We start from the raw sequence: 11,637 nt of genomic DNA on the forward strand, positions 1-11,637 counted from the left end.
TAAAACCCTCTGTCCACTTTATATGGAATTTTGGTATTTACAAAAAATGTAAACATTCAGACATGGCAAAAGTGAGAAATCACGTTAAACGTAAGGCAGTTAATATTGGCACTTTGGAAACACCCTAACAGATCTCATGCAAAGAGTCGCAACGACAGATGAAGCTTCCTCCTCCCAACCTCTACCTTTGAGGGCATTTGATCGTTGCATCAGAAGGTACAAACAGTCTGCAAAACATCCACACGCCATACCTTGAACCAGTGCCGACCTGGTAGCCCCAGAGGAACCTACACAAACTTTGCAGGGAGAACCAGCAATCGGCTACGTCGAAGATACATAGCCCCGGGGGCAGACCCTCATGAGTGTGTGTGGGTTTGTTGTTTTTGTTTGTTTGTGTGTGTGTGTGTGTGTGTGTGTGTGTGTGTGTGTGTGTGTGTGTGTGTGTGTGTGTGTTTGTGTGTGTGTGTGTGTGAGAGAGAGACCCTCATGAGTGTGTGTGAGTGTGTGAGAGAGAGAGAGAGAGGGAGAGAGAGAGAGAGAGAGAGAGAGAGAGAGAACCACCAGGGGATTTCACGTTCATCAAGATCTAGCCACCAACCAGGGGTTTGACTCGAACCCAGGACTCGGAAGAAAAGAGTACCCGCCTCAAGTTAAGCGCCGTGACACGACCTTGAATGTGAATAATTCAAGTCAAATGGGGTCTTTATTGAGGTGGGGGATATACATAGCACTAGGTTGACCGGATGTGACGTGAAGGTCAGGGAAAGACAAGGGTGAGATGGCCGTTGATGGTAGCGTCATACGAGTTAGCCTGGGAGCTGACGCAGATGTCAATACGGCTGTGACCTTTACCGTAGAACGCTGACCCCGTGTCCACGACCTTCGGAGAAAGAAACATAGATACATCATAAATATGTTAAACAATCCTAACTATCTATAGCTGAGGGTCGTTACTTTATAGCGGGGCGGAAGGGTGAGATATCCATAAGTGAAAATAATATACACACACAATCCTATCTGTGACGGTGTAAATGACACACGTGTAATACAGGTGGTGAGAGTTACCTGACCCACCTTAAAGACAATGTGCTTGTTGTATCTCTGGTTCATTTCGGGGATACAGATGGTGGTGCCGTAGGCAATGCCGGCGTGGTTGTCCATGGCAACGCTCACATAGCTCGCACTACCAGCCAAAAATTGCTGGAACAAAACAGTTGTACCCTTGAAAATCGTACATTCAATCTGTCGGGTATGTGGTCATACAGATCGTGGTACGGTGCACTGGACGATAACGCAGTGGTCATGCAGATCGTGTTACGGTGAACAGGACGACGAGGTAGTGGTATTAGAGATCGTGTTGCAGTGCACGGAACGAGGTAGTGGTCATACAGATCGTGTTACGGTGCTCTGGCGGATGAGATCGTGTTACAGTGCACTGGGCGCTGATGTCAAGAAAAATACCGTTTTCATACGCACCTGTCAAGTATCCCCATTCAGCAGAAGTGCTCCCAGCCGTTTGAGTTAAACGTACGATCGGTAAACTAGCACTGAGATACTTAAATATGCCTCCAGGAATGCCCTTCAAAGTACATTAATCTAGAGTCTTCGAGGCACCATATCCTTACCTGAAGCGTCCTGAGTCTTGCCCCCCTCATGTCCACGAAACCTCCCTCCAGCGGGTTGTCGGCGGGATAGTAGGCCGTACCACGGGCGGAGTACCGGTGACCCCCGGCACAGTCTAGGCCCCCTTCAAATGAGATGACGTCTTACTGGGTACATCACAAAAGATTTATAATAACACCAAGATCCCATACTACCGGGACAGTCCAGGTCGAAATGATAATGAGGAAAACAAAGCTGACAGCCAAGTGAGCATCACTCATGGCATCACTTGGAACAACGATGTTTACCTGAGGTGACGGAACCCCCCGAGCAAGTCTGAATGTTCACATAATTTCCCGCGATCCATCCGCTCTGTAACAAATACCAGACAATCAGAGGCAGTAGATGAACACACCAGATGTAGAAGGCTGGAGCTGTTGGGAGACAGTTTTTGTGTTACTTAATCTTTATATATAGACCTAGTGTGAAAAAAACATATGCAATAATGTCACTTATCTTCTTTTTTTTCACGTTTAAGTGGAGTAAATCACCTCTATGGACTTGGCTAGTTGATGGTTACTGAACGATACCAGAAGATCGATAGTCCAAGTGCCCCCGACACATGAAACGCAGGTCAACTGCCTACCCTGCCTTGGTAGTCCACGTGCACCCAGCCGCTGCTCTTGTCGCCTTCATACGTGACACAACTTCCGCTGCTCAGGGTACCGAGTATTGCATGACTCGTCCCTACACCTGACCGGACGTGGACATTCCCTGTAGCGCATGCGCACTGGGCAGCACCAGCTACATGTAGATTCGTTGCCAAGGCGGCTACAGCGACTAAAGTCATCATCATTTTGAATCTGAAAATGAAACATTCTCCTTGATATCTGGGCTTTGTTTACAAGCGAGTTCAATTATCTGCCATGTTGTACTTGGCACACGTTGCTCTTACCAAGGACATGAATACCAGAGTTAAACTTGAGAGGTGTTCATAATTTTGGAAACGTATATGAAAACCACTGACTCACACCACAGCATTTCTTCATTGATATTTTTCGAGTCACACCATGATTGTATTCAAAAGTAATGTTTCAAGGACATATCTGCACGACAACACGTACATATTGCTACATCTTCAGTATTCCACACGGAATAATAACCTGTTCCTTCACTCCGTTGAACCGGAAGCTGGCAGGGGTAATGGAGGCAAAGAACGATCTGAATACCACGAGTGGCTCTTAAAATGTTGAATAAAACATACTTCACGTGAGTAATTATTAAATATGGGTTTGGAAATTTGAAAGCACAACCTAGTGAGGAAATGGGTGTGTACCTTTGATGGTGGCGATATTTTATTTGGACATGAAAAAAAAGTTTGAACCGAAGCGAGGGATGTGCGTTTGCCAACCTTTGCTCTCTTTGCTTGCATATATGAAGACTGTTCATTTTCTCGACGCTGCGCAATCCCATTTGCGCTACGGTTTGCCTGTGATCATATCTAACACACGGACATTATCTCGCTGTCGACCACACCTCAGATCACCTGGACTAGGTTTGGTCTTATCATGGCAAATACCACGTGGTCACTGTTGTAATTACCTCCTTGTCTATCTCCATATTCACCGAAACGGTTCTGGTGAACAGCCAAGGAATTTTATGTGTTGTACGACTTCACCAGTATTTCTGCATGACACTGACGAAGTGAGATTCTTGTTAAGGACCACTTCACAGTTCGTTGATCCTGATCTCCATGAGTGTCTGCTCATGCGTGCTGTAGCACCAATGTGGAGCTGATATTTTCATTTTATACATGGTGGGGGTCACTCATATTGTACACGCTTCTCCATAAAAAATTGTTATCACCTCCCCTAGCCATAAAATTCTGAATGGTCCCTGATGGTCCATGTGAAGATGCCGGAAGTAGCGGATAGCGGGTATCGTCCTGACAGGAACATGTTCCGGGTCTTTTTGGACGAATGTGACACATGAACAAACAACCAGCCGAGAAGGCTGGATAAACGTGTCAAACAGCTGATAATCCAAAAATGGAAGACACACCAAAAACAAAGGAACATGCACGTGTCAAACATTCGGCAACCAACAATGGAACATGCACTTGTCCAGCAGTTGATAACCAAGAATGGAACATGGTCGTTTCAAATAGGTGGATATTCATGGTAATAGTCCCAGAGTGAATGGAATATTTGTCAGTCGGCATGGCATAATGACACGTACCCATGAAGGAGAAAAACTTACTATTTGCCTACATGTACAGATTCATGCGTGGACCCTATAAAATACTTACATTGATATCCAGGCTAACAGCGACAAAGGGCCGTGTTCAGTATGGTTACCATGTTTACATTGACATAAGGTGAACTACCTTATTCTGAACATAAGGTATTTGAATGTCGGCACTTTTTGAACATTTGTTTTAGACTGCGGTCAATAACACATTGCATGACAAGCGGAACACATTTTTTCTTGTAAAACAGCTTATCTCTGTTCACGATAGGACAATTGTTGATAGGTGAAAAACACGTGTCGTTGGATAAGATAAATATGTTTTAACAAATGTACAACAACATGCATGAGCGTTAACAGAAATCCAACAACCTGGACAATACAGAGATAGAATGTTTCGATTATTTGAAAACTATGAAACTAAAAACTAAAATATGTTGCGTAGTTGGCTGATAGCGAGGTCTGACAACCTACCTGTCTACACCGCCCACGTCAGCAGGACAACTGTTCTTATCTCCAGGCTGACACGGGAAGGTAGATCCAAGTATTGCAGCAGTTGACGTCATTTACAGGTGTTTTTCACCAAACACATTGAAGAAAGCCTTTCCGAGAAACTAACTGGCAGCATTTCTAACCAACAATTGTTCATGTGTGTGTCTGTCTCACTCAATTAATGACATTAGAGAACGCCTTTCCGAGAAACTAACTGACAGCATTTCTAACCAACAATTGTTCAGGTGTGTGCCCGTCTCACTCAGTTAATGACATTAGAGTAAGCCTTTCAGAGAAACTAAGTCTTTCTAACCAACGAGCCGTCAACGACAATTGTTTGATTCAAGAAATGTTTCAAACCTCGCAATACCGTTCAGTTATGAGATGCGTTGCGTTTCCTCTCCTTCAGGAATTATTAGGATTGTTGAAAAAACACCACTAAACTCTGGACCACGAACAGCTATACAACCTTGATAACCTTTACCGACAGATGGATTTACAAACAGTTCCCAGTAACGCCTGTTGTTGACCACAGCCTGCGTCAATCGCTCAAGTATGTGTTATATAGGGGCTCAAATAGACCAAACATGACGTCATCAAGCAACTGAGTGACCTCATTTCTCAGAAGGTAATGACCTTGAACTGACCTCACGGTCATGTGTGTATTTTTAGATCAGGTGCATAGCAACCGGAAGACATAATGGAATACAGATACATCAACTGGTTTGCTCCGGTTTCCATTTTAACTATAAACCCCCTTCATTTCGGATCATGCATCACTTTCATCCCTGAAAACACAGACGACATCCAGGTCTCTCTCCCTATTGTATCTTGAAGATGGAAGCCGTTCACCGTGATATTCTGAGGAAGAATCACTCTGGCCTAGTGCAAGCTATACAGCGTGTCGGAGAGGTGGTTGACAAGCTGGTACAGTTTCAAGTCCTTACCATCTTCATGACGGCAGAGATTACTGAAAAACCCAAACCTCCTTTAACCGTATCAGAGCTTTATTAGATACTCTTCCCCGACGAGGACACCAAGCTTAGACCCTCTTCTGTAATCACTATTACGAAAAGCAAGGGGGGAAGACGGACCTGCCCCTTTCTACAGACATGTTTGCGCTCACATCTCCCACCCAACAAGTCGTTTAATAGACTAAACCAAGTTGAAAGAGAAAAAGTGTCTTCCATAGGGAATACATCACTGAAGAAGTGACAACAAAGCAAACGAAAACAGATTTCTAAATAGAGACAAAAGGTTAAAATGCGTTATTTGTATTAGGACTGCCGACTTGTGGACATGCATCCCTGTCCCGTATGCTCTAAACAATATGTTCCGGCTCATGGCTTGTCCCGTCAAATTCGAAAAAAGACATTCAGGAGATCTAAGCAACTTCAGCAGCAGAAGCGGCCACAGCTTCTGTCCCACTCTGTTGTTTTCAAGTCCGGTTTGCCTCAAACATCTCCATTATTTGACAGAACAACCATAAAATGTTTATCAAAGAATTTGGTTTCAGTAGCAAAAAAAATATATGTTCAGTGATTCCAACGAATACATTTCATCTTTATACACTAGGAAAACGGTGTCATTGTTGTCTGTACGAAAATAACAAAACAACTTTAGGTCGGTCAGAATCCTTGAAAAACCACTTCATGGTAACAGAAGAGATAGATAGATGGAGAGAGAGAGAGATTATCCCGAAGGAATGACCCAACTAATGCGTCTCCTGTAAACCGTTATCCCACACCGTCTTCTGTAAGTCGTCATCAACTCCATCTCCTGTAAGCAGATATAACACTCCGTCTCCTGTAAGCTGTTATCCCGCTCTGTCTCCTGTAAGCCGTTATCCTGCCCCGTCTCCTGTTAGCTGTTTTCCCAATCCACCTCCTGTAAGTCATCATTATCACTTGTTACCATGCTAACTGATATTGTGTAATCTGTTATCATCTCATCTGTTTTTGTTTTTTGTAGCATATGTTATTGTGTCAGTTGTTATCATGTAGCCTGTTATCATGCCACCTGTTATCAGGTCACCTGTTATCGAGTCTGTTATCTGTTATTGTGCCACCTGCTGTTGTGTCATCTGCTGTTGTGTCATCTGTTATATTATCGAATCACCTGCTGCTGCATTTTAATGTCAACCCTGGACAAGGCGCCCTTCTTCAGTTTCTCAAAGTTGAGGTAACATTGTCTTATGATCTGCCCGTGTTTTAGTGACCACGTGGGTAGTCAATAATAACACTGTAGCATGATGCATTGTTTCTGTTTATTATGGCAGAAGAAATACGTGTTGCTGTGAAGAGTGGGTCTTTTTTTCCCATCGTCCTGTATCAAACACGTGAAGGTCAAGGAAAAACAAGCGTGAGATGGCCGTTGATGGTAGCGTCATACGAATTGGCCTGGGAGCTGACGCAGATGTCAATACGGCTGTGACCTTTACCGTAGAACGCTGACCCCGTGTCCACGACCTTCGTAAAAAGAAACATCTTTACGTCATAAATATGAGTATCACACATGCTAAACAACCCTAAATGTGCGTAGCTGTGGGTCGATACTTTATAGCGGGGCTGAAGGTCATCCATACTTGAAAATAATGCACACACACATTCCTATCTGTGACGGTGTATATGACACACCTGTAATACAGGTGGTTAAAGTTACCTGACTCACCTTAAAGACAATGTGCTTGTTGTATCTCTGGTTCATTTCGGGGATACAGATGGTGGTGCCGTAAGCAATGCCGGCGTGGTTGTCCATGGCAACGCTCACATAGCTCGCACTACCAGCCAAAAATTGCTGAAATAGAAACAAAACAGCAGGCGTTTGAGATTCACTCTCACTGAAATTGTCCTTGCACTTTCCATGACTCTTATCAGGCCGTGTTCAGTATGTATACTGACGTCATTATACTAAACACTTGAAAAACAGAAACGCGTATGGAAGAAACAAGGAAACGTTTTGAACGCACGCTGTGCGAAAAACGCTCTTTGGCATCGACTTGAAAGTGAATAAAACCTAACAATATTAATGCATAGATTGATTTAAAATACGAAGAAAGTTAACAAGTTCGTGGTTACAAATGAATCACACGATTGGTGGTTTCCCTAAATGTCCACGGTTCACAAGTCTCAGAAGGAGAAGGCCAGTACCGTGTGTGGCCACCGCGTGCCAGAATCTATGTTTCACAACAGCGACTCATGGACGCCATAACACGTCGAATGTGAAGAATCACAACTGCACGTGCTGTTCTAGAGACATGCCTTTGGCGATGTGCTTAAAACGCCGTTCGAACGTTGACGTTTAAAATGGTACTGGTTCACTTTCATACAGATCTTCTCAATAGCCCTTTGCGTTATGTCCCTACACCCTATCTACTTAAATATCTTTGAACTCTTTTGCAATACCTAATTATGTTAAAGAACTTTTTAACAGTATATTTATGTATACATATAAGCCTCCACCAAATCTATCCATTTGCATGACGCTTTCGGAGCAAACGTAATCTTGGGGCGGATCGATTGACATGTTGTTTCACAACCAAGCGGTTCACCGCTGAACTAAACGCGCCCCCAGTTCCCCGGGTTGATGCCTGTAATATGTTGCACTATTGGACACCGGTGTCGGTGTAGTCGTGCCATCATCGGTCACATAATGCTATGTTCAGTACTTCTGTTACTTCAATGTAATCATTGCTACGGTCATTAAGCTCAGTCTGTTGACCTCATCATGTGCACATGAGTGAGTGAGTTTAGTTTTACGCCGCACTCAGAAATAGTCCAGCTATATGGCGGCGGTCAGTAAATAATCGAGTCTGGACCAGACAATCCAGTGATCAACAACATGAGCATCGATCTGCGCAATTGGGAACCGATGTCAACCAAGTCAGTGAGCCTGACCACCCGATCCCGTTAGTCGCCTCTTACGACAAGCATAGTCGCCTATGTACACATGAGACAGAATTAAGCACCCCTTAATATATTTCATCACAGCGATGTAGCTATCGATGATGATGATTTGTCAACGATGACATTGTTTAGCAGCATATTTCAGGAATTGAAAACCAAGGTTTCAGTTTGAAAGGATTTGCTAGCCCATATGCATATGAAGCGTGCTCCCCATGAAAGTCAACATCTCTGTCTGGCTGCTCAAGGGTATAACACTTGTGAATGTCTGTTTCTTCCATACATGCTGACATGGCGAGAAGACTTTCCTTAGGACTGAGATTATAGCAGATAGCGGGTATGCATGCAGCTGCATGGCATGTCTTCAAGGCCATCGGTCGATGGTTACCATCATCAGTGGACAGTGGGCATCAGGAACACCAGCAAACAGGCGCTGTCTACGATCGACCAAGGTCCGGGACTGACCAGTCAGATAACTCCAGGGAAAGATCGCTATCTGTTCCTGTACGCGAGGCGGGAACGCTTCGCTACGAGCACTCATTTGAAGCAACTCCGGGGGACATGCATATGTCATCAAACACGTGCGTAACAGTCTCAAGGCTCTTGGTTTGAGGTCCCGAAGGATCATTTAACTCAGACACAAGGCAACGTCTGCAACAGCGGTGCAATCTTCTAACATTGGTTAGACGAAATCGCAGGTCATCTGAAAGTTTGGAAGAATATCTTTGTAAGTTATGGTGATACCCCAGCAAGACAGTTTATATTTTCAGATTACTTACCTGAAGCGTCCTGAGTCTTGCCCCCCTCATGTCCACGAAACCTCCCTCCAGCGGGTTGTCGGCGGGGTAATAGGCCGTGCCACGGGCGGAGTACCGGTGACCCCCGGGACAGTCTAGGCCCCCTGTAAATGAGATGACGTCTTACTGGGTACATTACAACAGATTTATACTAACACCGGGTAGCTCCTCTTCCTGTACAGTGTAGACCGTCTCCCCCTTCAAATGAGATAGCGTCTTGCTTGGTATAGCGCAGCAGATTTATACTAACACCAGGTTCCCCTCTCTCCAAACATGTTACTACTCTGTACAGGTACAGATGTGTAGGCACTTGTGTTAATAGCCTGTACATGTACAGGTGTACCTGGTTATGTTATTAGTGTCTACATGTATGTCCAAGAGCGTCCGTTGCGGTTGTTCTCGGGTGGTAGTTCTGGATGGTGGACAAGGGACAGGGAAGACAAGAGTCAGTGATAGAGTTGAAGGCAGCTGCAGCCATGTTTTATTAGTGTTTGACTGAATGATGGTATCGAAATGGTATACACAGTGGTAAACAGTGGTATACACAGCGGTGTACACAGCGGCCTTAGCCGACACCCCGACTAGCCGCACAATCCGTCCACTTCTGTCAGTGATCTGGTTTTCTTGCTTGGTTCCCGTGGCAGGTCTCGCTGGTTTGTCTCGCTGGCTGGTTGTTTTTATACATAGGGCCATTACGCCACATTGTGCAAGGTCACTGGCCCATGCACATGTACATACGTAAGATTCGCCGACGTAGGGAGGTGTTAACTGACAGGTACTGATAGCGTTTGAGCATTAAGGGTCCTGCCCGGAGCGGGGGTTATGATAAGAGGGGATACACCGAATGTTTGCTGAATACATTACATAAACAAAGGGGATAGAATTTCGGTGCATTTGGACATATATTGAACCAAGCCCGTGTTGATAATCTGTACATGAAACAGGTGTGTACGCACCTTTGTTGATAGTGTATACGTACATGTGTACAGTGTGTACATGGACATACGCATCCATGTTGATAGTGTGTACATGTACGGGTGAGTACGTACCTGTGCTGGTTGATCCACTGCAAGTATCAGCCTTGAAACAGCAACCCATGTCATCCCCGGCACACAGGGACGAGATATACGTGCCATAGGCGCAGCAGGATTTCCTGATACACTTTCCCACCTGACCGAACGTTGGGTGATTGTGTTGTGTACAGCTGTCACCTGTCACGCAACGCTCGGTATTACAATATGACCTCCTGGACCTAGATTTTCGAAGCTCTCTTAGCGCTATGATGACCGTACGTTAATGTTAATGTATGGCACTTACAACTATCTTAGCGCTAAGAGAGCTTCGAAAATGTAGGCCCAGAAAGCTCCAACACGGAAAAATGTACTCGTAGATGTATTCACTGCATAAAAAGGGGGACTTTTCGAAAACAGGTGGTTTCCGGTGTATTAAGCAGGACTTACATGACAAAATACACACATGTATATAATGGTGACGGCACTCACGACCGAGCGTGTAAGTTGTAGATTGTGGGTGGAGTAGTGGGCGTGTCAGGTGTGGGCTGTGGGTGGGGTCGTGGGTAAGTGAGTGATTTTAGTATTACGCCGCAGTCAGCAATATTCTAGCTATATGGTGGCGGTCTGTAAATAATCGGGTCTGAACAGAACAATCCTGCGCAGTTGGGAATCGATGACGTGTCAACCACTCGATTCCGTTACTTGCCTGTTACGACAAGGATGGGTTACTGAAGATTAATATTCTAATCCAGACCATCACTTGTGCTGGGCTAGAGGGTGTGTAAGGTGTGGGCTGGGCTAGAGGGGGATAGGTGTGGCCTTGACTAGGGGGCGTGTAAGGTGTAGGCTGGGGTAGAAGGCGTGATAGGTGTGGGCTGGGGTAGAGGGCGTGTAAGGTGTAGGCTGGACTAGAGGGCGTGTAAGGTGTAGGCTGGACTAGAGGGCGTGTAAGGTGTGGTTTTGGCTAGAGCGCGTGTAAGGTGTGGGTTGAGCTAGAGCGTGTGTAAGGTGTGGGTTGAGGTAGAGGGCGTGTAAGGTGTGGCTTGGGATAGAGGGCGTGCAAGGTTTGGGCTGGGCTAGAGGGCGTGTAGGGTGTATTCTGGACGGGTTGAGGTAAAGGAAGAGGCAGGGCAGTGTAAAAATATACGTCGCACTCGGCAGTATTCCAGCTGGGAGACGTACGATAAACGATAGATGAGGCTTATGATAATCTTAGTGAGATCCTGAATTTTACCTGCAGCCAAGACGACACAGGCTGAGAGACACACCAGTAACAACATGGCGCCCACAATGACGTTGTACAACTACAATGTAGGTACAGATACAGTCTTGAACACCACCTGTCGGTTCCCAGACACTGTGTATATGGGCCATGCCGAGTGAGGCAGTCTACAGTCTACTCCCAGCTAGCAACACCATGACTGCACAGAACATTGCCCGAGAGACAGTAAGCGATAGTATTTACAAATTCACTTTCACTTTAACCCATTCACTTTCAAAATCGCCTATCAAACAGTATTCCCTATACTACAGACTAAAACAACCCACTAATTCCTATTCTACAGACTTTAAGCCACTAATCCC

At 45.1% G+C, this 11,637-nt stretch overlaps 2 protein-coding genes across 2 annotated transcripts; both read right to left on the minus strand.

Annotated features, from left to right (window-relative positions):
- Positions 1–650: 650 nt before the first annotated feature.
- LOC137258722 (putative N-acetylmuramoyl-L-alanine amidase YrvJ) lies at positions 651–4,415 on the minus strand. The gene is made up of 6 exons (XM_067796415.1): positions 4,324–4,415; positions 2,249–2,465; positions 1,911–1,974; positions 1,626–1,747; positions 1,075–1,200; positions 651–880 (listed from the first exon to the last, which is right to left on the minus strand). The coding sequence occupies exons 1-6, from the start codon at positions 4,413–4,415 to the stop codon at positions 758–760; spliced, it is 744 nt and encodes a 247-aa protein (XP_067652516.1). The 3' UTR covers positions 651–757.
- Positions 4,416–6,587: 2,172 nt separating this feature from the next.
- LOC137257646 (uncharacterized) lies at positions 6,588–11,420 on the minus strand. Its single transcript, XM_067794988.1, has 5 exons — positions 11,288–11,420; positions 10,090–10,251; positions 9,023–9,144; positions 7,012–7,137; positions 6,588–6,809 (listed from the first exon to the last, which is right to left on the minus strand). The coding sequence occupies exons 1-5, from the start codon at positions 11,331–11,333 to the stop codon at positions 6,687–6,689; spliced, it is 579 nt and encodes a 192-aa protein (XP_067651089.1). The 5' UTR covers positions 11,334–11,420; the 3' UTR covers positions 6,588–6,686.
- Positions 11,421–11,637: the final 217 nt, after the last annotated feature.

The sequence above is a fragment of the Haliotis asinina genome, chromosome 12, assembly GCF_037392515.1.
Source record: "Haliotis asinina isolate JCU_RB_2024 chromosome 12, JCU_Hal_asi_v2, whole genome shotgun sequence".
NCBI lineage: Eukaryota > Metazoa > Mollusca > Gastropoda > Lepetellida > Haliotidae > Haliotis > Haliotis asinina.

What these genes read in the sequence shown, in the direction of transcription:
- LOC137258722 (XM_067796415.1), bottom strand. Translation starts at nt 4,415, where the DNA reads ATGACGTCAACTGCTGCAATACTTGGATCTACCTTCCCGTGTCAGCCT. An exon ending in GACGTGGGCGGTGTAGACAG is followed by an intron (nt 2,466 to 4,323) that starts GTAGGTTGTCAG and finishes TTTCATTTTCAG; the next exon opens with ATTCAAAATGATGATGACTT. An exon ending in ACAAGCACATTGTCTTTAAG is followed by an intron (nt 881 to 1,074) that starts GTGGGTCAGGTA and finishes CTTTCTCCGAAG; the next exon opens with GTCGTGGACACGGGGTCAGC.
- LOC137257646 (XM_067794988.1), bottom strand. Translation starts at nt 11,333, where the DNA reads ATGTTGTTACTGGTGTGTCTCTCAGCCTGTGTCGTCTTGGCTGCAG. An exon ending in CTGTGTCGTCTTGGCTGCAG is followed by an intron (nt 10,252 to 11,287) that starts GTAAAATTCAGG and finishes GTTGCGTGACAG; the next exon opens with GTGACAGCTGTACACAACAC. An exon ending in CAAGACTCAGGACGCTTCAG is followed by an intron (nt 7,138 to 9,022) that starts GTAAGTAATCTG and finishes TTTCTATTTCAG; the next exon opens with CAATTTTTGGCTGGTAGTGC.